The 24160-nt window shown below is 45.3% G+C and overlaps 1 protein-coding gene and 1 long non-coding RNA gene across 2 annotated transcripts; both read left to right on the forward strand.

The window, feature by feature from the left end:
- Window positions 1-8857: 8857 nt before the first annotated feature.
- LOC148516986 (ciliary microtubule-associated protein 2-like) lies at window positions 8858-10475 on the forward strand. Its single transcript, XM_088479342.1, has 4 exons — window positions 8858-8940; window positions 9436-9594; window positions 9672-9794; window positions 10362-10475. Exons 2-4 carry the CDS (start codon window positions 9547-9549, stop codon window positions 10473-10475), a joined length of 285 nt encoding a protein of 94 aa, XP_088335468.1. The 5' UTR covers window positions 8858-8940; window positions 9436-9546.
- A 163-nt stretch (window positions 10476-10638) lies between these two features.
- LOC148516987 (uncharacterized) lies at window positions 10639-23810 on the forward strand. The gene is made up of 5 exons (XR_015879339.1): window positions 10639-10707; window positions 19627-19794; window positions 21375-21503; window positions 21876-21997; window positions 23252-23810. It is a non-coding gene; the product is annotated as an uncharacterized LOC148516987 (long non-coding RNA).
- Window positions 23811-24160: the final 350 nt, after the last annotated feature.

Below are 24160 nucleotides of genomic sequence, written 5' to 3' on the forward strand. Positions count from 1 at the left end.
TTAGTATGCCTAGGGCCGGCTCAGTATTTGTGGGAAGGTACATAAAGCAGTTCATATTCTCTGTAGAGCAATCACAGTAAAATGCACTGACAGGTAGCCACTAGCCAGGGCAGGAGGAGACATCATCTGCAGGTTATGAGGAGACAGGCGCTAACACACACAGGACGCTGCATGGCATCTGACGTCACACCACTGTGCCAGTGCTCTGATTGGCTAGTGAGTGTCATCACGTGATGCGGTAGTAGCAGGGAAGGAGACAGGCGTCTCCGTTGTTATGGTGACCAGGCGCAGGTATGGCGGAGAAGAAGAAGTTTAGTGGAGCTCCCTTCGGCAGCCAGGAGGCCAGGTACAAATGTCCAGCCCAGGACGCACAGGCTGCGGGAATATAATGCTTTTGGGACAGTGGGAAACTAAAGCAAACAGAGACATAACAGCACACCTTGGTGTATGAGAAGGTCTATAATGTTACAGCCTAACTTTCTTTAATGTATCGTTAAGTCAGGGGCGTATCTACATCCAGCGCTATCACACACACACAGCAGCTGGCTGGTTAGTTCTTCTATCATGTATGTGAAACAATGTAGCTGCAGCATGACAGGACACGCTGTCCTGGAGCTGAGCAGCCTAAGCCCGTCCTCCCTCCTCCCTGACTGCTCTGTGTATCGTGTGTGTACTGCTGCTGCGGGGATCACTGATTTAGAGCAGACAGGCAAGAGGCAGCGTCTGCTCTTAGTCACAGGCAGCAGCTTCTATAGCACAAATCCTCCTCCCCAACGCATAAAATTGGCTGGCAGCAAAGTGTTAAACACATAAATTACATACAGTACTTGAAGTTGTCTCTGTCTCTGTCCTCTCTGTCACCCGTCCACTACACCCCACGCTGATTGGATAAGGTCCAATGGTGGGGGTGGGACAAACTTTAAATGACAGGCTACTGGACAAATGATTGCCTGTATAGTGGTGAGTGGACTTGTGCTGTGTGTACACAGGAAGGGAAGTAGAAAGGAATTATGCGTTCCACCTGCACATGGATTCTACTTCCCTATGCTGAGTCTGCATGCTGCATCTGGTTAGACAAGCAACCTGCCAGCCAGGGAGCCCAGCAGCCAGCACCAGCCAGGGAGCCCAGCAGCCCGCTTACCAGTGACAGGGCCCAGCAGTCTTCCAGCCCACCAGAGACCTGCCAGCAATCTGCAACCCAAGTAAGTGGAGTGGGTAGCCCCTGATAGCTTTGTCCTTATAGGGCGGTATTCAATTGTTACGCCCCTCGCAGCCCCAGCGGGTTGCGAGCTGAAATGTGCGAAAAGTGACCTGTTTGGGCACCCAAACATCACTTTTCGCGGTCGCGCCCAGCACTTTGGTCGGGGGAAGCTGCTTTACACGGCTAAACCTGAACACTTTGGGCGCGATCAGCGCGAAAAACTGCAACAATTGAAAAGCGCCCTGCGATCTCCTGTCACTTTAGACGGGAGATTGGGAGCACTATAACAATTGAATACCACCCATAGTGTAGTAAGGGGGATGAGCAGGAGGGGTAACTGGGTAAGAAGTTTGTGCAGTAGTTAATTTCCTGTGTGCCTGTTATTCATAGCAGCCCCAGATAGCTTCATAAAGAGTTTTTTAGTTCTTTTAAAACTGATTAATTTTGTTTTTATTTGCAAATATTTAAGTTATAATTAGAAAGTATAATTATTCCTATAAAAAGGAGGGGAGCGGGAGGGGGGGCGCAGGTCCTTTACTTTGCCAGGGGTGCTCGGACCCCTAGATACACCCCTGCGTTAAGTAGATGGCTGAAATGAGCCCAAGGTATTTTAAAGGGGAGATAGACAGACAATCATTTATAAAGAATAATAATGCCTACAATAGATAATATGGACAAATAATGTTTAGTAATTGAGTCCAAAATGTGGCAAAATATATGCAATAATGAGAATGTGACAACAGTGGGAATCACATAGATTATAATTGAAATGGCACCAGAATAATAGCAGCATCAATTATAGTAATAGAAGTTGCTTTCAAGTAGAGAACTGTTCTATAATGCCCAGATGTCTCCTGATAAAAAAAAGGTTTACACGGTACAATATTGGTGTAAGTCATTCATGTATAAGCAGCGCAAGAAATAAAGGATAATACTCTGTATTAAGTAAACACACCCCTATTTGCACTTTGGGCCTGATTCGTTACTGATCGCAACTGCGATTATGCACGAAGACGGCCGATTGTTGCGTTTGCATTGCAGTGCGCAAATGTCACTGCGATCGGACTGCGATCACAGTGACTACACAGGCCTATAACAGAGTGAGTGTTTGGGAGTGGTGATTGGGGGGGTGGTCGGCAAAACTCAGACATGCCAGTGCATTTGAACGCCATTACAGTGGCGTGCATAAATGCCACTTCGATGGCATATGCAGCTTGGGATCTCACTGCGTGCGATCAGGTTAGCAAATTCTGACCTTGTGCAAGTGTGCGTGAGGGTCTGATGGTACTCGTTGCTACCGATGATTATGCAGATTTGCAAAGTATTATGGATGTGAGTAAGGAGAAGTGGTCATCCTTATTTTAGGCTGCGATGGCACTGAGATTGCAAACATTAGCATATTTTCGCTGTGCAATCCGTAATGAATCAGGCTCTTTGACCCTCCACACTGTTCCAATAGTTTGGCATTTTGACATTACACAATGACAAAGTCCATTTATACTGAACTCTACCAATAATGATGTAAAATTTGCCTTGATGACCTTGAAAAGACACTTTGAAAATTTTTAGGTGAAATGCCAGTTTCATGTTTGGTAAACAGCGAATCGAATTTTAAATGGAAATATAATTTTTTATGTTGTTGATAAATGTGCACTATTTCCCTAGAGTCTATGTTTCTAAAGCATCATATACGGTTCTTTTACCAAAATAAAATGGGCAGACTAGATGGGCCAAGTGGTTCCTACATGCCGTCAAATCCTATAGTGTATTTTAGCTAGTGGCAGGATTAGCAGTATGAAAGCTCCCACCCATGTTAATACATTTAAACGTGCAGTTGCAGATATGTTATGCAACTTAAAATTAGAACTAAATGTTTATAGAAAAATAAAGTGAAATTAAACCAACTTAGAAAAATATTTTTTTACCATGAAATGCTCTAGTGCTGTCCTTCTGTTGAGATCTTCCTGTCAGGTGTCATACAACAGGGCACAAAAAGCATTTTAAAAAATATATTTTTTGGGAATAACCGAAAAACTGAAATATGGTCTGGTAATTGATGTATATAATACTGCACCAACACTCATGAAGGGATACACCATAGTCTCCAGCTGAACTCTAACTTCGCACTATAGGGGCTTTATTTACGTAGTGGCAGGTTTTATAAGCTGACACTTCCAGGGCCGGCGCTTCCATTAGGCAGCTTTAGGCAGCTGCCTAAGAGCGTCGGGACCTGATGGGCGGCCCGCTGAGGCTGTCTTGGAGAGAGGGCATTGCCTTCCCTCTCTTAGAAGCCACTATTGCAGGCTGAGACCCGGTGAATCCCAGTGGCGGCGCCCATTACACCCGCTCCCTCCCACCCAACCGCGGAGAAGACAAACTAAACAGACACACATAGAGGGGAATTCAATTAGAGGCGAAAAGCCATATTCACCTGTTTTTTTGTGAAAAATTTGCCTAAAAAAAAATTTGCCAAATTCAATTCCAGGACAATTTCGCCTAAGTGGAAACAATTCTCCAAAAATGATTCTCCAATCAATAGCTGGTGAAAAGAAATGCAAAATCTTTATTTTGGGGTGTAAACGTGGTGAAAAAACTCTGACCCCTTGGGACAGCCCACCAAAGGACAAATCTGCAAAAAAAACAGAAACAAAAACCTAAGAACACCCCAAAAAAGACATGTCATTTTTGGGGTGAGAATTTAAAAAGTGGGGGGATAAACATTAAAAGTATCGAAATAGACTTCTTGGGGGTCCCCAAGTATGGGTCAGGAGTTTTTGGGATTGCAGGTGCATGCAGCAGGTGGATTTTTCACGTTTTTTAAAAGTTCACTTTAGAGACATAAAAACATGCTAGCACCCTTTTCAAGCACCCCAAATTTGACTGGTTTACTTAATTTCACCAGAAAATACAGCTTTATGCCATTCTTCACCACTTTTACAAAGACGCTAATAGCAAGCAATTTACACAACTTAAGTACCCAAAATAGTCTTATTAGGGCTATTAGTACACATTTATATTGATTCCCTAGGTTAATATATCTTTTTCTGGGGTACAGACTCATTTCCCCAATTCTTTCAGTATTTTTCGCCTGTTCCGCAGTCGCCTATTTCCGTTTTCGCCTGTCTTGCAATTGAATTAGGCGAAAAGTGGGGACGAGCATGGAATAAATTCGCCTCTGAAACAGGCGAATGAAGCGAACAGTCGGACAGGTGAAAACTACACCTCTACTTGAATATGGCTCACAATGCTAGAGGCTGCGGCAGCTGCCTGGGTCCTGTGCCGGCGATGTCATTGGCCGGCCCAGTCTGCTGCTCCGCCTCCAGTCTTCAATGTTCCCTGAGTCCTGGTGCTATGTATGCGCCCCTCCTGGACTGATTCCGGGGGTGGATGGGGGTGGATTGGGCTGCCGGGACGCCAGGTCAGTTCACACTCAGCCCGCCCTTCAATATCTGATCCCCCTCCATGCGATCAGGCAGCTGGATGCTTGATGGAGTTAAAAAAAAAAAAATGGCTGACGGAGCCTTTGCTCTGTCTCTAGCCCCTGCGCCGTCAGCCTCAGACTTCAGACCAGGCAGCAGATGTAATGCAGCACTGAGCCAGGCTGCCAGCGCCCAGCAGCAAACTGCCCAATATTATTGTACAGTACTGCAGCACCAGGTAGGCACCAGCAGAAATATATATAATTCTATAGTGTCCTGTGTGGGTATATATATATATATATATTAGTGTCCTAGTGTTCACTCTAGCTCCGGCGGCAGGCAGGGTGCCGGAGCTAGAGAGGGCAACGTTGTGCGCGCGCCCAAAAAGGGGGTGTGTGTATAAGACGCGTCCCCTTTTCGTCATACTTGGGGGCGTGCCCGGCACTTATGGACACACCGGGCAGCCCCCAAGCGCTGCAGAGAGGGAGAATAGATGCTACCCGGCGTCTATTCTCCGGCGGTGACTGGGTCACCGCACATTTCTCCCCCTGCGGGACACTGCGTCCCGCGGGTGAAGACGGCACCCGCAGGCTGTGAGGGCAGGGCGCTTTTTGCCCTCCTGGAGGGCAGGGTGCTATTTGCCCTCGTATTATACGTGTGTGTGTGTGTGTGTGTGTGTGTGTGTGTGTGTATAGATATATATAAGCAACAACTCCGGCACTCCTTCACGCAGTGTAACTTGGACAAACAGCCCACACCTTGCTCCGGTGCCTTCCTTATTAGGAGGACAGCACCCCCAATACACACTGTACAAAAAAATAGGCAGCACTCGGAGACTGGATAAGACTCGTGAAACCCTCAGCCGAGGGACTTTTAATCAATCATAGGTCGACCTTTCGGAGTCTTGCACCCCTTCCTCAGGACAGCAGAATAACACAATACAAACAAACAGACATATTTATATCATAACTACTCACCACTAAACAGGCGCCATGCACACCTGAGCTCCGTCCAGCAGCCGCACTTCCGGTCGCGGCAAGTCCGCAAAAACCGGAAGTGACGTCACCCGGGCGAGACCCAGCGCCATGGCAACCTGCAATAACATACACAGTGCGATCGTGAACAAACTTAGTCATTATCATAATGCAATAGATCCATAAAGTGTATATATCTCAGCACATGTACACTGTGTAAAAAACATAAGATCTGCGTACAAATATCATGCACAGAAAGGATTATACAAACTTTGTTGTGTATAAAAAGTGATACTTACAAAAAGTGTAAAGTGAATACACATACATATAAATACTCAAATAAAATACACATATTCTAACGTGGACATATAACTAAAGATAAAAAATGCATTAGTAACACTATAAAAAACATTTTGCCACTAATGACATTGCCTCTTATTGTCATCAATATGACAAGTAAAAAATCAATACTACATAATGGAGAAATGGAGCCATCTAGTGGGCAAAAAAACACCACTACTACGAAATTTAAATGCATATACTATCCTTAATGAACATATTCATGTCATAGAAGATCCACAACATTGGCATATAAAGCCATCCAAAATTACACAAATTTATAAGAAATTAATAAGACCCAAAGAGTCATTTAACCCTCGAGGAAAAAGAGTATCCAATCTACAGATCCACTGTGTCTCCAATTGCAGGAGTTTCCTTCCTCTATCACCACCCCTTAGTGACAAGGGTACATGGTCAATAATCTTATATCTGAGGGTCGCTATACTGTGTTTGTTATGCGCAAAGTGGCGTGCTACCGGTTGTTCACTACCATTAGTGGAGATAGCTGTTCTAATTGCCGATCTATGTTGAGCCATTCTGATTTTAAATTGGCATTCAGTTTTGCCTATGTAATATAGGCCACATGGGCATATAATAACATAGATGATGAATCTAGAGGTACATGTCAAAGGCCACTTAATTTTATATCTTTTCCCCGAGTATGGATGGAGTATGGTATCCCCGGTCTCAAGATATGAACACGTCGTGCACCCTAGGCACTTAAAACATCCATCTTTACGTGTCAAGAAATTGGGCTTAGGCATAGGTTTTAAAAAATTTGTCACATCAGTTTTAACCACCAGATCTTTGATATTTCTCCCTCTGGTATAGCTAGGTAATAGTTTAGTATTGTGCAAACACTTTAGCTCTGGATCAGATGTAATAATGGGCCATAACTTCTTAGCTCTTTTGTTGGTATATTTGCTCTTAACATCGTATTCATGGACCCATGGTAGCTGATTTAGCTTTTTGTCCTTAGGATCAATTCTCAATAACTCTTCCCTACTCAGACAATGCTTTTTGTCTAGCCTTAATCAATTCTTCCACCGGATACCCTCTCCTCTCAAATTTTTTAGACCTGATATCTAATTGTCACTTCCGGTTTTTGCGGACTTGCCGCGACCGGAAGTGCGGCTGCTGGACGGAGCTCAGGTGTGCATGGCGCCTGTTTAGTGGTGAGTAGTTATGATATAAATATGTCTGTTTGTTTGAATTGTGTTATTCTGCTGTCCTGAGGAAGGGGTGCAAGACCCCGAAACGTCGACCTATGATTGATTAAAAGTCCCTCGGCTGAGGGTTTCACGAGTCTTATCCAGTCTCCGAGTGCTGCCTATTTTTTTTGTACAGTGTATATATATATATATATGTGTATGTAAAAATGCGATGTCTGTCAGAAAACAGCTACAGGCGGCACTCCACGGTCTTTATAAATGAAGAAAAGTGACTTTATTCGCCAACGTTTCAAGACCTGGGCGGTCTTGTCATCAGGGTGTAAAAGTGTGACAAATAAGGAAGCTTACCTTAAATAGCGGTGTATTAACAATGGTGTCCATGAACATCCTCAATCCTGAATATTCAAAATATTCTCCAGTACAAACAGGAATTAGATAATCAACTTTTGGACACTGCAGTATATGAAAAATTAACATATGACCCTACTTTAATATATAAGTCGGAACTGGATTCCACTTTACACACGGCGGTATTTAATCAGCATCTAAGTTCTAATCTGCTAAACAACTGGTGCAACCATTTCCAAGAGTCCCGGTGATTTATACAGTTCCCCCCCCCCCCCCCCCCCCGCAGTAGAGAGAGACTTAACAAGAATAAAAAAAAAAAACACCTGAAAATCCCGCTCCTGGTCCCGCCGCTGTCCGCTCCTCCGGCCGCTTTCATGGGAGAGACGTCGTCATGACGACTTGTCTCCCATCACCCACTGCGGGAGCCGGAAGATGGCTACCGCAGTGGGAGCAGCAGCAGCCGCTGAGAGTCTGACAGACTCTCAGCCGCTGCTGATTACACCAAACACGCAGCAGCCGGCTCCGGCGGCTGTGTGTTTGGCAGTGTGTAGCGCTGACCGAACTCCGTCCGGTCAGCGCTACACTTGACTCGGGTATAAGCCGAGGGGGTACTTTTTCAGCACATTTTTTGTGCTGAAAAACTCGGCTTATACTCGAGTATATACGGTAGATCACCTGTGCTCAAGCATGGATATCCTTAAAACATGGACTGTATGGCGGAGTTTGGGAACCTCTATCATATGGTCAGGAAGCAATTAGTTACTTATGTAGAATCAGTCATGGTTTGCGGTCACTGGGCCTGATTCATTACGGATCGCAAATCGGCCGATGGTACGTACTTCGTATGCATTGCAGTGCGCGTACGTGAGTTAGCATTGCGATCGATACAAAGCCATCACAGACTGAAGGACAGGAGGGTGTTTGGGGGTGGTGATGGAGGAGTGGCTGGAGAAACGTTGGCGTGCCTGTCCGTTTGAACGCCGTTGCATGGACGTGCATAAATTGTCCACTGCGACGGCATACACAGCTTGAGTACTCACTGCGTGCAACGAGCAATTTATGAGTAAGGTCATACCTGCTGTAATTGTGCGTGAGGGGCCGATGTTACTCGATGTTCCCGATGTATACACAGCACTGCAAGGTATTACGGATGTGACATAGCGGTAGTGGGCGTCTTTATGTTGGCTGTGCGACGGCATTGCGATAGCATTCATTAGCATATTGTTTCAGCACACCTGTGTGCGTAATCGCAGCCGCGATTGCAATAGTTATCCGTAGTGAATCAGGCCCCACTGTTCTTTAATGTTTACACACTTTTTAGCCACGAACCAATGAGTGAACAACAAATACATTTTTTTACATAAATAGTTACATTTAGATTTTCTATCTTATCCCATAGATTTGATGTATCTGCGGTTTATCCTGAATTTAAGAAACCTGGTTCCTACACACAAGTACCTTACTGCAAGAGGGCAACTTCAGAGACAGTGAGTACATATATGATACACCACTGGCTAAGAAACTCTAAAGAACATATTTCATAAAATATTAGGAGGGGAACATGCAGTAGCCAATGGCAACTACATAAATTAATTTGTGTCTCTAGAGTCCTGTAAAGTGATATCTGGTTGGTTGCTGTGGATTGAAACAGTTCATGCTCATTGCACCATGTTATTAAATAAGATCTAGTTGATGAAGTTGATTTTAGATTCAAGAAAGTTTATGAAAGATGTACAGTTCAAGGCTACATCCGAATAACAATAATGTCCTTTTAGAGGTCACAGGACACCACTTACCCCCTCTGTCCCTCATCTACCGAAGCCTCTGTTGATTGCAGGGCTGTATTTTATAGGGTAAGACTGGTTTTCTCTATATGTTTTTCTTGAGAAAGAAAACATTTTTCACGTTTTTTCTTATTTTTAAGTAAGAATGTGAATGTTGGACATAAATTGTATCTGTAAAAAGACTGTGATTTAATCCAGGCAAGACGTTTAGGGCCTGGAACCTATAATCCCTATAATCCTTTCGTTCTGGAGCGAGTTGCATCTACGCCTGGATGGAAAAGAGCAGAAGAAACAGAACGGCTGACTGTGATGCCACATGTCCTGTACAAGGAAACATGGGAGAGGAACCGTTTGCTGGTGAGGTGAAGCTGTAATTTACACTCTGGGAAACATGAATCAATTTTCTGAAACGTTTGTATGCTTGATTACTTTAGAAGCAAAACATGGGGCCGGGTCGATACAACATAAAGTCATTTCTGGAGCTAATGGAAAAGAAACCTGCCAGCGTGCGAGGACTGTGTAACACTAAAGATGTGCGATTCAAGGACGAATTAAAGGTAGAGCATGTTAAACAGTGATAGAGGAGTTCTAGGAATATGCACAATGATCCTCTACACATTGTGGGTCAGCCAAACTGTAGGCTAGTTCTAGGTACACACTGTGCATTTATGGGACCGATTAACCAATTCCCAGCCTAGTGCTGCCGGCGAACGGTCACAGTAATATAAGCATGCCCTGGCAGCGCCCCCTCTGTTTTACACGGTAGCTTGACCCGACGCTGGCGAAGCAAAGTATTTCCATTTTTGCATGTCCCCGTTGTCGGGTACAGTGTAACGCAATCTGAATAAATTACAGTAAGCTGCCATCTCCATAGAGATTTATAGGGGCGGGGGTAAGCCTCACAAACTGATTTCACTGGTGCTAATCTGTTAATAATGTAATAAAAGCACAGAAAAGCCCTTTGGTGAAAACACCAGAGAAAGGACTTTTCTCATCTTAATAAATAGACACCTGAATCAGTTCTGTACCCCCTTCCTGGCAGTGTGTGAATGATGTCACATGCAGATGAATGTTTGCTATGTGATCTATTTTGTTCATGATTCCTGTTTCTGTCCTCCACACAGAATTGTACCCCAGGACCTGGAACTTACGGCAAAGCAGGGAATCCACACACTCATAGAAGAGAGGGCTTCAGAGTCTGCCAGCTCCAAGGGTATAATGGACAGCGAAACGACTAAATGTGGCTCAGCAAGCAGCAATGTAAGTGATTATGGGATGAGAGGGGCCGTGTGTCATTGCTTTCCTAATGCACTGCTCATATTTCAGGAATGTGTGCCGGGACCAGGAACCTACAACCTAAAATGCTCCATAGATGAAACCTTGAAGCACGTTGTGGGTAAAAGAGGACCTTATGACCTATTCACCGGGCCAAGATCACAGCACATCCTGTACGGACACTTTGCTACACCTGTAAGTATGCTACAAAGTGGAACGCTTCCATTAGAGGTCATTGAATGGAAGATGCTGACCACATATAGTATGTACATGTATAAAACTGAATATAAGAAATTAGGGAACCAGTATATGACGAACGGTACAGGAGGTATACAATAGTATATGCCTGTACTTTTTTATTTTCAATTATTATATAAATGGTATACTTCTCTTTAAGTATTGTTTGTGATTTATGGCTACCATGTAATGATCACAATATTCCCTTGTTTAAAAAAATAAGAAAAAGCAATCTTCTCTGTTCTGTGGCCAACTTGGAAATCCAGAAGACTCTGGGCCTGATCAGAGATGGGTGATAATGCACAGACTGCGACTCTGCATGCAGCGGCTGTGCAATAATATGCTTATGCCACAGGCGGCGTCTAGTTTAAAATGACGCCTACTGTATGCATTGCAGATCCGAGGGGTGCAGCATCGGCTCACTCTGTGGGAACATCTGCCATCTGAGTAACCCTGTGTTGCAAGACGCAGACACTGGCCACGGCGTGCCTCAAAAAACGGGGCCGACACATCTGTTTTCAAGACCACCCAGTCCCCAAACTGCCGCTGCTTGTCATTCATGTTGTGGCTTAGGGGGCACTGCTAGCGATCTCTCAGAACGAGATCTGCACATGCACAGATCTCACACCATTGGGTTTGCGTACATCTCTGAATAAGGCAGATCTGACCATCAGGAGGTGAGGTTGAATAACTGCACCCTATACAATACAATACAGTACAATAAAATACAGCCACCCACAAGATTTTATGACCTCTTGATCAAAGACACTGCAGGGGTGGTAAATGAATAAATTGTATGTGGAAATTGCCAGATTTGGCCAACTTTATCTGGAGAAACTTGTAACATTGTAGGTCAAATTGGTGTTATTATTGTCCCACTTGGTGCAGTTATGGGTGGAATGTCTATAATTGTTTACAATTAGGGAACTAATACAGAAAACAACATTTGAATTTGTTTATTTAAAATATATTTATGCAGCAGGCTCCATAGGGTATCCACAGGGTTACCTTGGGTTATAGTCCTGGCTTGGCCATCGGGCACCACACAGTTAACTTTGTGCTCCCAGCATGCACTGGGCCCCCCTCCTATAACCCCGCCCCCAGGCCAAGGCACCTCAGTTTCAGTTGGTACCCGGCCATAGTCGGGTCACTGCATGGGGGCTGCTGGCAAAAACAGCCCCGAAGTTAAGAAGACTGCAAGTGCGGCTAGTGGGGACAGTCCAGCGGAAGCCCCCACTACCCCCACCTACACCCCTGCTGGCGCTGAGCCACCGGTACTGAACCAGGGAACTCGGCAGGCTTTTCTGGGGGTCCCAGCTAGCAGGACTGTGGTCAGGTGCACAGGGAGCAACAAGGTAAGCACAGGGGGCGTCTGCGGACGGAGCCCACTGTGGCACAGTCCAGTGTCCTCAGGGCTGGGGGCTACCTGAGGGGTGCAGTTAGTGGAGCCAGGTACTCATCCTGCGCTACCACTAGACCACCAGGGATATGGGGCTGGAGCATTAAGGAAGCGCTCCAGCATCCTGAGGGTTAATGGCCTGCCAGAGAGGGTGCTTTTCCGGTTTTAGACTATGGGAAAGACCCCTCTCTCACTGCACCAGCTGCCTTTCTACTGAGGCTTGGCGCGCTGGTGCTTGGGATCCTTCCCCACGGCTCCGCCTACAGAACGCACGGTGGCCATCTTGGATGCACAGCAACGCTGAGTAGGAATGTGGAGCCTGGGTCCCCCACCATCCTACCTCTCCTACAGCTTAATGTTTGGTCAGGTAGCGCTATTCCCACTTCAGACTTAGCATCTGAGTGGTTGATGATAGCGCTGTTAGTGCAGGCATTTATTTCTGCACAGTATGTGACTTTATGCTAGCAAAGCTGTATATTTTCTTCTGTCATCCATTTTTACTGTCCCTGTTTTCTGCTCTGTTCTACCCTAATTGGTGCACACTACTGTCAGGGTGGATATTAAACCTCACAGTGGGTAGTGTTTTACTTACTGTAAGGGGTCATATACTAACATATCTGGTAGTGAGGATTCCGCACATAGTGCTACCCCCGGTTCACTGTTCCAGGTGTAACATGTGTGGGGGAGGGAGAGTTTCCGCAGGATGGGATATGCAGCACTTGTTTGTCCCTGCCTGTCACCCCTGTAGTGGCCAGCACGTCCCAGGAGCCTCCTTGGGCGGCGCTTAAACTAGCTGTTAAAGCCTTGGTAGGGCGATTGTCCGCTCCTCCTGCGTTCCATCAATTGGGGTTCACGCATCAGGCGGCAGTCCCTTCCCCTGTACTTGGGGCAGTTGATGGTGGCACAGGGTCCTCCTCCTCAGAGGCTGTCCCAAGAGGAACCTGCCTGGGTGAGCACTCTGGACCTGATTCAGACCCGCTCGCAAGCGCCGGCTCTGACGTGCGCACGCGTGAGACCCGGCTAGCGACGGGCGCTCCGTTGCTCCGGGTCTTGCACCAAAACGGGGCGGCTATCAATTTTGATCGACAGCTCGCACCATTTTGGAGGCGTGGCGGGGGGGTGGCTTCACAAACTGAGGCGTTCCCAAGCGAACGCCTGCCGTTTGTGGGTGGCCCCACTGACATCACCAGTGATTTCAGTGGGAGAGCTTCCGGCTCTATTAGAGCCGGAAGCTCTCTGAGGCTTGCGTCCACAAGACCCTACCACAAGCCCCCGATGGTCGCGATGGCCTGGCCGGTCGCAATAGCTGTGGGTGGTCACCCACAGCTATGCGAGTTGCCTGGAGGCCGCACAAAAAAAAAAAACGCCCTGAATCAGAGCGAGCGCTCTTTCAGAGCATCCGTCTCTGAATCAGGCCCTCGGTCCGCCACAGTACAGAACTTAACGGACGTTTTGCAGGTGCCCGCTCTACGGCCTGCTGAGAGACCATTAGTAGCGCCACTGTTACCACATTATGACGATGATGATGTCAGATGAAGGGGAGCTCCCGGAATCTGACTCGGAACGACCCACTTAAGCGGTTGAGTATAAGTGCAGGATTTATGTATCCGGGCTAATTAAAGCTTTCCGCAGGGTTATGGAGGATGACTGTCTCCCTGAGACTGCATCGTCTTACGCATACTTTAAAAGGTAAGGCGTCAGTTTTTCCTCTCTGGTCAGCTGGTGGACCATATGGAGGAAGCGTGGAAATTCCCAGGCAGAATGTTTCAGCCCCAAAAGAGACTCATATTCTTATCCCTTTGCAGAGGATTACTTCACTAAGTGGGACACCCCTCCTCAGGTGGATTCCCATGTGACACGCCTGATTAAGAGTGCAATCTTACCCATGCCGTCTATGTCCTCATTTAAGGACGTTTCGGACCGCAAGGTAGAGATTTACTTAACATCCATTTACTCTTTGGCCGGGGGATCCGCCAGACTGCTCATGGCGGTCTGTTGGGTGGCTTGGGCCATGGAAAAATGGGCTGATGCTTTTTAATCGTCATTCTCCTCTGATGCTTCTGAGGAGCAGACGGTGCTGGTAGTATCCGTGATTCTGCTACTTATATTAGTGAAGCAGCGTTGGATGTTAGCCTGCTTACTTCCAGGATTTCAGCAGCAGCAGTTTCGGCTTGCCGATCGTGGTGGTTACGTTCTTAGATTCCACGTCTGCATTCAAAGAAGGGCCTGGAAGGCTTGCCGTTTAATGGTCTGGTCCTCTTCGGCCCAGACCTGGATAAAATTGTAAGTACATTGGCAGCTGCAAAGTCTGCATGTCTGCCATCGCCTCAGGCTCCGTCTAGGACTGCTACTTAGGCTGAAAAGACGATCGTCCTCAAGGTAAACAGAAGGTGCAGTCTTTTCCCAGGCCATCAGGAGCCACCAGGAAGACACCCTAGTCCAAGAAGCGACCTTGGAGTGCTAGACGCCTTGTCACCAAGCCTAGGGCAAACTCTCAGCATGAGTTGGGCCTCCCCTTGGGGAACCCCAGGGTGGGAGGCCGACTTCTTTGGTTTGCCCAGCACTGGTGGATGATTATCACAGACACCTGGGTCAGAGAAGTGGTTTCTCACGGGTACGCCCTCTCCTTCAACAGAAGGCCTCCCCATCAGTTTTGTTTCCTACACTCCGGAGGTAGGCCTTCATTCCACAAAGGCTCTGGAAATCCAGAAAGTGGTAAGTTCTATGCTCCAAGACGGGGTCATAGTTCCAGTCCCCCCGTCCCTCAGGGGGATGGGTTCTTATTCCAATCTCTTTTTGGTACCAAAACCGAACGGTTCTGTCCGTCCTATTCTCAACTTCAAGGCTCTCAACAAGTCTCTGAGGGTCGCTCGGTTCAGTATGGAGACTCGACGTTCCATTATATTAGCTATGGAACCTGGGGATTTCATGGTGTCCCTGAATATTCAGGATGCCTACCTGCATATCCCCATTGCTACGGCTCCTCAGAGGTTTCTCAGATTTGCTGTATTGGATCACCATTACCAGTTTCAACCGCTGCCGTTTGTTCTTTCCGCGGCTCCGCAGGTGTTCACCAAGGTAATGGCGGTCATGGCGGCTCGCCTGCGGTTACAGGGGGTTCGCCTGTTACCTTTCATGGACAACCTGCTTTTCCTAGCAGGGTCTCCGGAGGTACTTCGCAATCATCTGCAACTGACAATATCGGTGTTGCATACTCACGGCTGATCGATTGGAAAAAGTCCTCACTGATGCCATCTCAGAGGATGATGCATCTGGGAGCACTGTTGGACTCTCAGCAGCAGAGAATCTTCTTTACAGAGGAGAAGATCTCAGCCCTACATACCAGGTTACGTTCCTGTCTCCAGGGTCGCCAGGTGTTCATTCACTTGGCATTGAGATTACTGATTTCCATGGTGTCGACATTCGACATGGTGGAATATGCCCAGTTTCGTTCAAGACCTCTACAGAGGCTGATCCTCTTCAGATGGGATGGATCACATGGTCGGATTAAGGATTCTGCCTTTGAACCTCTATACACCCCTGCCTATACCTTCTGATATCCTGCCTATAAACCTCTAAGGACGACGCTATTTTGCGTACGCAGTTATACAGTAAATAAAGACTCCAGACCTAGAACCTGTGGTTCCAAAGCACAAAATATTATTCAAGCAAAAGTACAGTCAGTTACACGCTAGTTATAAGTACAAATTTAGCGCAAAGGAATTATACAGACCCAAGTACAGTTATACATACGCAGCGCTCTGGACCAGATGTAGGCATCAGCAAGAGCACACATATTTATACCCTCCAGAAATAGACAACACAATAGAGAAGTTTGTTGCTAATACCATTGGTCCTAAAGGAGAGGGCATATGTTACAAGGCATTTAACAGGTTGGTTCAAATATACACAGTCCAGCCTCTAACAACTGGTGGTCTCTGGTTTCCCACCTCATGCAAATTCTAATGGTTGGTCATATAATGTTCATTTTGTTGCTTGAAGTCTCTGCGGTCCATAAGTTGAGAATGCCTGTTGCGATCTCTACATCGATGTTACCGGAATACTGTTGAGAGAGTATGCATCAGTACAATACCAAACATGGCTTACTTATCACATATAAAACCTTAGTTACAAAATAATCTTTATTTCATAGCAATTATAGTAAATGTGCATACTTGAATCTTATACCTTAAAGCTTTTGGAACCTTGTATGTGAATATGTAATGTGTGAGTATGTGGGGTTTGATGTAAAGACGCTAGTTAGGTTTATCTGATTTGGGGCAGATGTGCACGCATGCAGCTAATAAACAGCGTTCGCATGCAGGATATTGTGCATTCGCTACTGAGCGTCATGTTAGCAGCTTAACTGTGCATAATGTGTGGTGTTCATGCATGAGATTCCATACGGCAGTGTTCATTCCAGGAGTACTCAACTCTGAAGCGGACTTCCTCAGTCGACACGATGTACATCCAGGGAAGTGGTCACTTCACCAGGAGGTCTTCCAACTCCTGGTGGACAAATGGGGTTTTCCAGAGATAGATCTCATGGCCTCCAGATACAAATGCAAGCTAAGAGTGTACGGGTCCAGAACAAGAGACGCAGAGGCTCTCCTGGTAGACGCTCTGTCGGTTCGGTGGACCTTCCAGTTTGCGTACCTGTTTCTTCCTTTCTCCCTTCTTCCTCGGGTATTGAAGAAGTTCAAGCAAGAGGGAGGCATGATCCTGCTGGTGGCTCCAGTGTGGTCGGACGTCACTGGTACTCAGATCTTCAGAGTCTCTCCATAGACGCTCTGTTGCTGTTTCCTCAACGTCCGGACCTGTTGTCTCAGGGTCCTTGTGTTTACACGGATTTGAGTCGTCTGTCTTTGACGGCGTGGGTCTTGAGACATCCATGCTTCGGAAACCTGCTTCTGCCAGGATTTACCACAGGGTATGGCATACCTTCTTTGAATGGTGTCGCCCCAGGGGGTACGATTCCCAGGTATTTCGGATATCCAGGGTTCTGGCTTTTCTCCAGGCAGGATTAGATAAGGGTCTTCGTCTAGCCTCATTGAAAGTACATGTTTCCGCACTGTCTGTGTGGTTTCAGTGGAGGATTGCTCCACTCTCGGATGTTCGCACCTTTTATGCAGGGTGCTCTTCGCATACAGCCTCCCTTTGTGCCTACTGTGGCTCCTTGGGAATTGACCTCCATTTGAACTACTGGGCTCAGTGGATCTCAAATGGCTCACAGCTAAGACTGTGTTTCTCCTGGCTATTGCTTCCGCCAGGAGGGTGTCAGATTTGGGGGCTCTTTCTGGTTTTTCACAGCAGCAGGGCAGTGCTTCGGACTTGCCTTGGGTTCCTGCCTAAGGTGGTCTATAGTTTCCACATTAATGGGGAAATTGTAGTGCCGGCCTTTAACTCACAAGACCTTGTGGTACGAGCTCTACGGTTTTACCATACCAGTTCCCTTAGGAAGTCGGACACTTTGTTCGTCCTCTCTGGTTTCCATAAGAAGGGTTGGCCGGCCAACAAGCAAGCGTTGGCCAGGTGGATTCGCATGGCGATTTCTGAGGCTTACAGTCATGAGGGCATTCCTGTTCCGCCCTCTGTTACTGCTCATTCTATGAGGTCTGTGGGTCCATCATGGGCAGCTCCTTTCTGCACAGGAGCGCCCCCACCGTTGAGGATACTGCTTTGGGAACTCCCAAGGTATCCCTGTGGATACCCTATGGAGCCTGCTGCAGAAAATAAGAGAGATGGTAAGAACTTACCTTTGTTATCACTATTTCTGCAAGGTCCATAGGGTTCCACAAGGAGCCCACCCTGTCGCCCTGTGCTTCATATGGGTCTGGTTCTGGTCACCGATTTTCCGTCTCCCTGTTGTGAGAATGTGATTCTTGTGTATTCCAGACTTCCTTCTCTCTTTTTCTCTCCTCCTATGGCCTTGGCTTATTACTGAATTGAGGTGCCTTGGCCTGGGGGAGGGGGACCCAGTGCATACTGGGAGCACAAAGTTAACTGTGTGGTGCCCGATGGCCAAGCCATGACTATAACCCAAGGTATCCCTGTGGAACCCTATGGACCTTGCAGAAATAGAGATATCAAAGGTAAGTTCTTACCATATCTCTTATTTTATATTATTTATATATATAATAATCTCACAAGTTTCACACTATGGGGCCGATGAGGGGTTGAATGTAAGTTGGATGCAGTTATACGCTACTGTGCACACAGGAAACTAATGTGGTTGATCACCTGTTTGCAGAGCTGTACGCATTTATTTATTTACATTTAGAATATATAATGCTACGCTTTACAAAGAACAATTCAGTCCTTCACTGCCCCAATGGTTCTTACAATCTATGGTCCGTATCCCATGAACATACATACACACTAGGGTCCTTTTTTATCAGAAGTCAGTAAATCTACGCTATGTTTTTTGGAGTCTGGGAGGAAACTGGGAGAGCCGAAGGCCTTGGTCAGGAACTGAACTCCTGATCTTGGAACTGTGAGTCTGCAATGCTAACCACTATACCAACTGTGCTGTCCCATCTGTTCAGCCCACTGTCCCTATGCATTTGCTCGCTTTCATAGACACCATTGTTATGAATGCACCAGTCTGATAACAGCCATATCGCTGTGTACACACTACTCTGCATAGCACGCAATTCTGTTGATAGGCCTGCGAAGCAGTCATGCGACTGAGTTGCATAGGACTCAGCTATGGAGCATACACAGCACAAAAACACTCAGAAGCCAATTGCAAAACAAAGTTACGTTCAAATCTGCATCGGCCCTTACATTGGGTTTCCTGTTCTTTGGAGAACTGGACACAAACTGCCTCATCTTTTTTGCATTTACTTTATAAGCATAGATACTGTTTTACATACCATGCCTACCTATAAGATTAGTGCTTTGAGTGGACATCAGGGACATGAATATCCACAGGAATTTTTTTTTATGCAAAACTCGGCCTTTCTGCTATCAGTGCTGCTACGCCAATCATGTGCACAAAATTCTACTAGGGTCGACCAACAACGGCTCTGTTATCCATGGCTAATGGTTTCAAACCATCAGTAAGAAACCATCAATGATTGAGCCATCAATGGTTTAACTCTGCGCATGCGCTGAACACAGCCGGCATTAGCCATTTGGATTTTGCCATTGATGTTCACCATTGGTGGCCTCCGATTGACGGTAAAACTAGTTATGATCGACATCAGACCATCGATGGTTGCCAATCATCAATGGTCGATGGCCAACCCTAAATTCTGCTTCTAGTATTCCTGATTCAATACAGATGGAGGTTAAAAATATGACTGAATGTGCTAATAGAAGTGTATGAAATATATTCACAGTGCACATGATATAGCTTCAGAACATCACGTGCTAGACTCAACCCACCTACATTCTCCCAAAAAGGCAAAAACAAGTGGCCAGAATATGGTGGTTATTCTGTGTGTGTATTTATGTCTGTTTCATTATATCCCTAGGAATGTTATCAGACAGAGCTAGGATACTTTGATGCAAAGTCATTCATTGAAGATCTTGAAAATGATCAAAAAAAGAAACATGGCAAGTTTGGAACAATTCATCGCTTTCCAAAAACTCCAACGGACAGGATATTCTACAGCTCGCTTGCCCACTGTCCCCGGCCACTTGTCAGTATTCAGGATTTGATTATCCAGTACAAACCATTTGCAGGATGTCTGCTTCAAAATCTAGCCTGTATTACCATGGAAACTTGGATGGGTGTGAATGTATACAAATGCACCCTTTATGCAAATGTACACAACTATGGATGGGCCATATAATATGTTTCCATTACTTAATTGCATATTAAGACTTAGCATGATAAAATAGTATTTTGACTCCTGGCTGTAACAAGTGTTTTGTGCACTAACATTCCTGTAAGCTCAGAATTTGGGTTTAGTTGGCTGAATCCCATGGATCTAAATGAATCCCAAATGTTTGAGTTGCTGTTAAGGTCCATCCAAGTCTCCAACAGAATCCTGAATTTGATACATTCCTTAATACAAAATGTATGTACTGTACATATAGAACACAGCTTTCCAGAGCTGGTTATTTAAAAGGACTGCACATACAGTATGTTAAAGATGGAAGGAACTGAGGGGCTAAATAAGGCATTGGAACTGCTGTGCTGGTGTCTATTGGGCAGCATGAATCGTGCAGAAATGATATATTGGGGAAGCTTATACTTGGCCATCCCACTCTTGCGTCTCATATATAATTATAGTAGCCCACTGATGCTGGCTGGTGATCACGTACTTTCATGCAAGTGCTACACCACATATGCTACATAAAGGTAAATGAAGACACTAGGGGATATATTTAATAAAGTGAGAATTTTTAGAGGTGGATATGTTGCCCATAGCAACCAATCAGATTCTACTTAACATTTAACTAGAATCTAATAGTTAGAATCCGATTGGTTGCTATGGGCAACATCTCCACTTCTAAAAACTCACTTGAGTAAATGTACCCATTGAGCCCTATTATGAGTATGTTCCAATGCCGATATTCTCGCATTGGTCAATGTTTTTTCAACTTTGCATGCGTTTAAATTTCAGCTTGAGCGTCCCACAGTATGTGGGTACAAAGTCGCAGGACCCAATGATACCTTTGCATGGAATCAGAAATGTATTGGGCATTCCTGAACGGTAACTGGGAGGTGGCTCTTCTGACACAGGAAGATGCATCTTATGGGTGTGTTATGGGAGTTTTGCGGGTGTGTCGCAGGAGGGGTTTTGGAATCAGATGCTTAATTGCGTGCATTGGAGGCCACACTCTGACGGAGAATCTGCACCTAGCAGTGACGCACCAAGCAGTAATGTAGCACCTACAGATGCACAAAGTGGCTGTCTCAGTCCTTGCACATTCCTGCGCACGGCTGTACACCAAGTGCTTATTGTAGAATTAGCATAAAGTCACAGGTGAGACTGTGACAGAAGAGCGCAAACACGTACGCCACTTTGTCTGGCTCAGAATCAGTCCCTAGAGGGAGCAATAAAGTGCACATGGTTAGTGGGGTGATCTGTGACAGTCCTCCTAGTGACTAGCTTCCAGTATCAATACTAATGACACCTAGGCAATAACATCTGCAATGTTTATGTACGCGCAGCAAGAGTTCTTACAGGAAGTGTCTGTGCGGCCTGTTATGCCTGTGTTATACTAATATACTGTGTGTCACTGCATCTTGATCTATTGTTTTTCATGATAGCATGCCCCAGGTCCTGGTTCCTATGATGTAAAATCAGTGTTCGCTTCTGTGAGGCAGTCCTCGGTTCCCTTCCTGACCTCTGCTAAGCGATTTGACAGAAAGTCATGCAGAGTCCTCTTTGGAAGTAATGTAAGTTTATTGTGCATAGAATATAGATGTTCTTTTTATTTCTGCATTACTGGTGCTGACTCGGCCTAAGTTAGCTCTTCCTAAGATTTTGGGTTGCTCTGCACAAACTTACACAGTAACTCCCTGAGATCTATGGGTATTTCGCACTCACATTTACAGCAAGCTTTTTATTTTTTTGCTTTATAGTATAAAAATAGTTTCAAATACTTTTAGCATTTTCCTTCTGTTCGCCACGTTTATGAATATGGACCCTGAATTAGTACTGTCTTCAAATTGAAAGCTTATGTCTTAGACAGAGTATTAGAACCTCCGGATTATCCAGTCCCCTTGTTTCTCACATTCAGTTAATCTACTGTACTTGTCACATTGCAGAACCCAGTCGGCGTTGGTCGATACGATATCAACAAACCCACAAGTGGCAAAACTTACCGATCCGCATTTCTCTCAAAAACCGCACGCTCTTTCTCTGATCGGGAAAAAGAAAAAGCTTTCAAGTGAGTTACAATTTGGTTCTTTTGCATTCAATGGTTAACATACCCTAGTACAGTGGTTCCCAAACTTTGTTTGGTACATGGTCCCCTTAGGTCCTCAGCATTTTTTTCACAGCATCCCTAGGCCAGGGGGGAGCTATTTACTAAGATCAAGTGCATTCCAATCAGCTCCTAACTGCTGTGTTTGAAAAATGACAGCTAGGAGCTGGTTGATTGGTACTTTAGCTTTGTCCACTTTATCTCCATCTAAAGCTTAGTAAATAGACTCCTCCATTAGCTTCGAGGTTCTGTTGGAACCTTGTGCACTAATACAATGTGGGTCCTATGACGGGAATTCCTAACACGTTTTTTCTTGCACCCCATAGAGGTGCAAGCAAGAGTAAGCTAGACTTTTCATCAGTAATAACCTGCTGTGTGCACAGTTGGAACTTCATACTTAAATGAATCTCCCCCCAAAAAAACATAGGGGGAATAGCTGGGATGAGGGACAATGGGAGATATACCCACAAAGGATTGACAGAGAAACAGGTACATATTACATTTTGGAGATAGAGAGGGACAGATAGGGACACAGACAGGGAGCAGAGATGCACACAGAGGATGTGACAAACTTGGGTGGGTGGACCAAAGTCAGGGCTGGACTGGTGAAGAAGAGACAACAATGAATTCTCCCATCAGGACAGGAATCTGTGCAGAGCGCTCATTCACCCTTGTTGTATTGGCAGCAAATATTTGGTGCTCATTAACCTCTTCTCACTTTGCTGCACAGAGAAGGAGGGAGGAGAAATGAGAAGACAGATGGGGCTGTACAGCACAGCCACACACAAGTAGTGCAGCCTGTGTAATTGGCTGCACTCTGACGTTCTAAGGCTAACAGGTAGCACATGGCCCAGCCTACAAATATGGTGGCCCAAGTAATTTATTTGCACCCCAGGTACCACAGAACCCAGTTTGGGAACCACATCCTTAGTATAATATATACTAACATGTGATTAGCAACCAGTGGGCTCACTGAGGCTAAAGAGCTCTAGATGCTGCCTTTAATTTATTCAAACTGTACTAGAAAAACTGATTGGTTGCTGAGTTACAGCAACTTTTGTGTTCTGTTATCTGTGCATCAGTCTCAGAAATGTCCCCCTCAGTAGTGTATTGTTTATACATCCTCTTAACATGTAAGTTGTGCCCTACAAGAAGATGGACTTGAATTCTCATTCTGACGGCCATTATATTTTCTAATTCCACTGTTTGTTGTTCTAGGGAACGGATCCAGAGATCACACAGTACTTTGCCTGTTCAGCCATTAGTAGCACCGGCTAATGGTCCTCTACTACAATCTACTACTACATGAGAGAGAGGATGAGGCTTACCGGACATCATTTTGGCTGAGAACTTGAAATGATGGATAATCTAATGTTTTATGTGTTAAGAGGAACTGTGGGAATTAATCATTAACATCTTAATGCAAAAATCTGTCTATTGCTATTAATTGCACACGTTACTCATTTTCATCAGGATAATTGTTATATATAGTGGTCTGTTTCTTATATGTTCCAGGAGATATTCAATAGTTATTACCTCTTGTTATTTTATGAAGCACTCCCAGGTTTTCCAACAGCTCAATTCATAACACTGTCCTTCAGTGTAATTGAGGGATTCAGCATGGATGGGTAAATGAATTAGAGTCCTATGAGGGAGTAGTCACTGCTGTTATCTTTCAATAATAATTGTTGGCAATGATATCCCCCTCCGATTAAATAACTTCACCATTGACACTATAACAGATTTATATTCAACTCATAGGGTGCTACCGCTAATAACTACAACATGATCATGTTCAATGAAATGAGAAAGGAAGTTATACTATGGTGGTGTACATAAGTAACCCACTAATTATATACTGCAATACAAATTTTAATGATATATTAAATAATAATATACTAAAAGCCCAACAAACAAGAAAAAGAGGTAAACAAAGGAAAGCCATAGTAAGTTTTTCAGCGAATAGAACTCACAGTATTATGCTTTAACACACTAGAAGGATCCAATTTTAAAACCACACTTTATATACATGAGTGCCTCCAACTTGAAGTATAAATGAATGACAGCACAGTAGAAGCAGATCTCACTACTTGTACTTATGTGGATGACAAAGGAAACGAATCTGAG

The sequence above is a fragment of the Taudactylus pleione genome, unplaced genomic scaffold (assembly GCF_031769625.1).
Source record: "Taudactylus pleione unplaced genomic scaffold, aTauple2 ptg000230l, whole genome shotgun sequence".
Classification (NCBI taxonomy): Eukaryota; Metazoa; Chordata; class Amphibia; order Anura; family Myobatrachidae; genus Taudactylus; species Taudactylus pleione.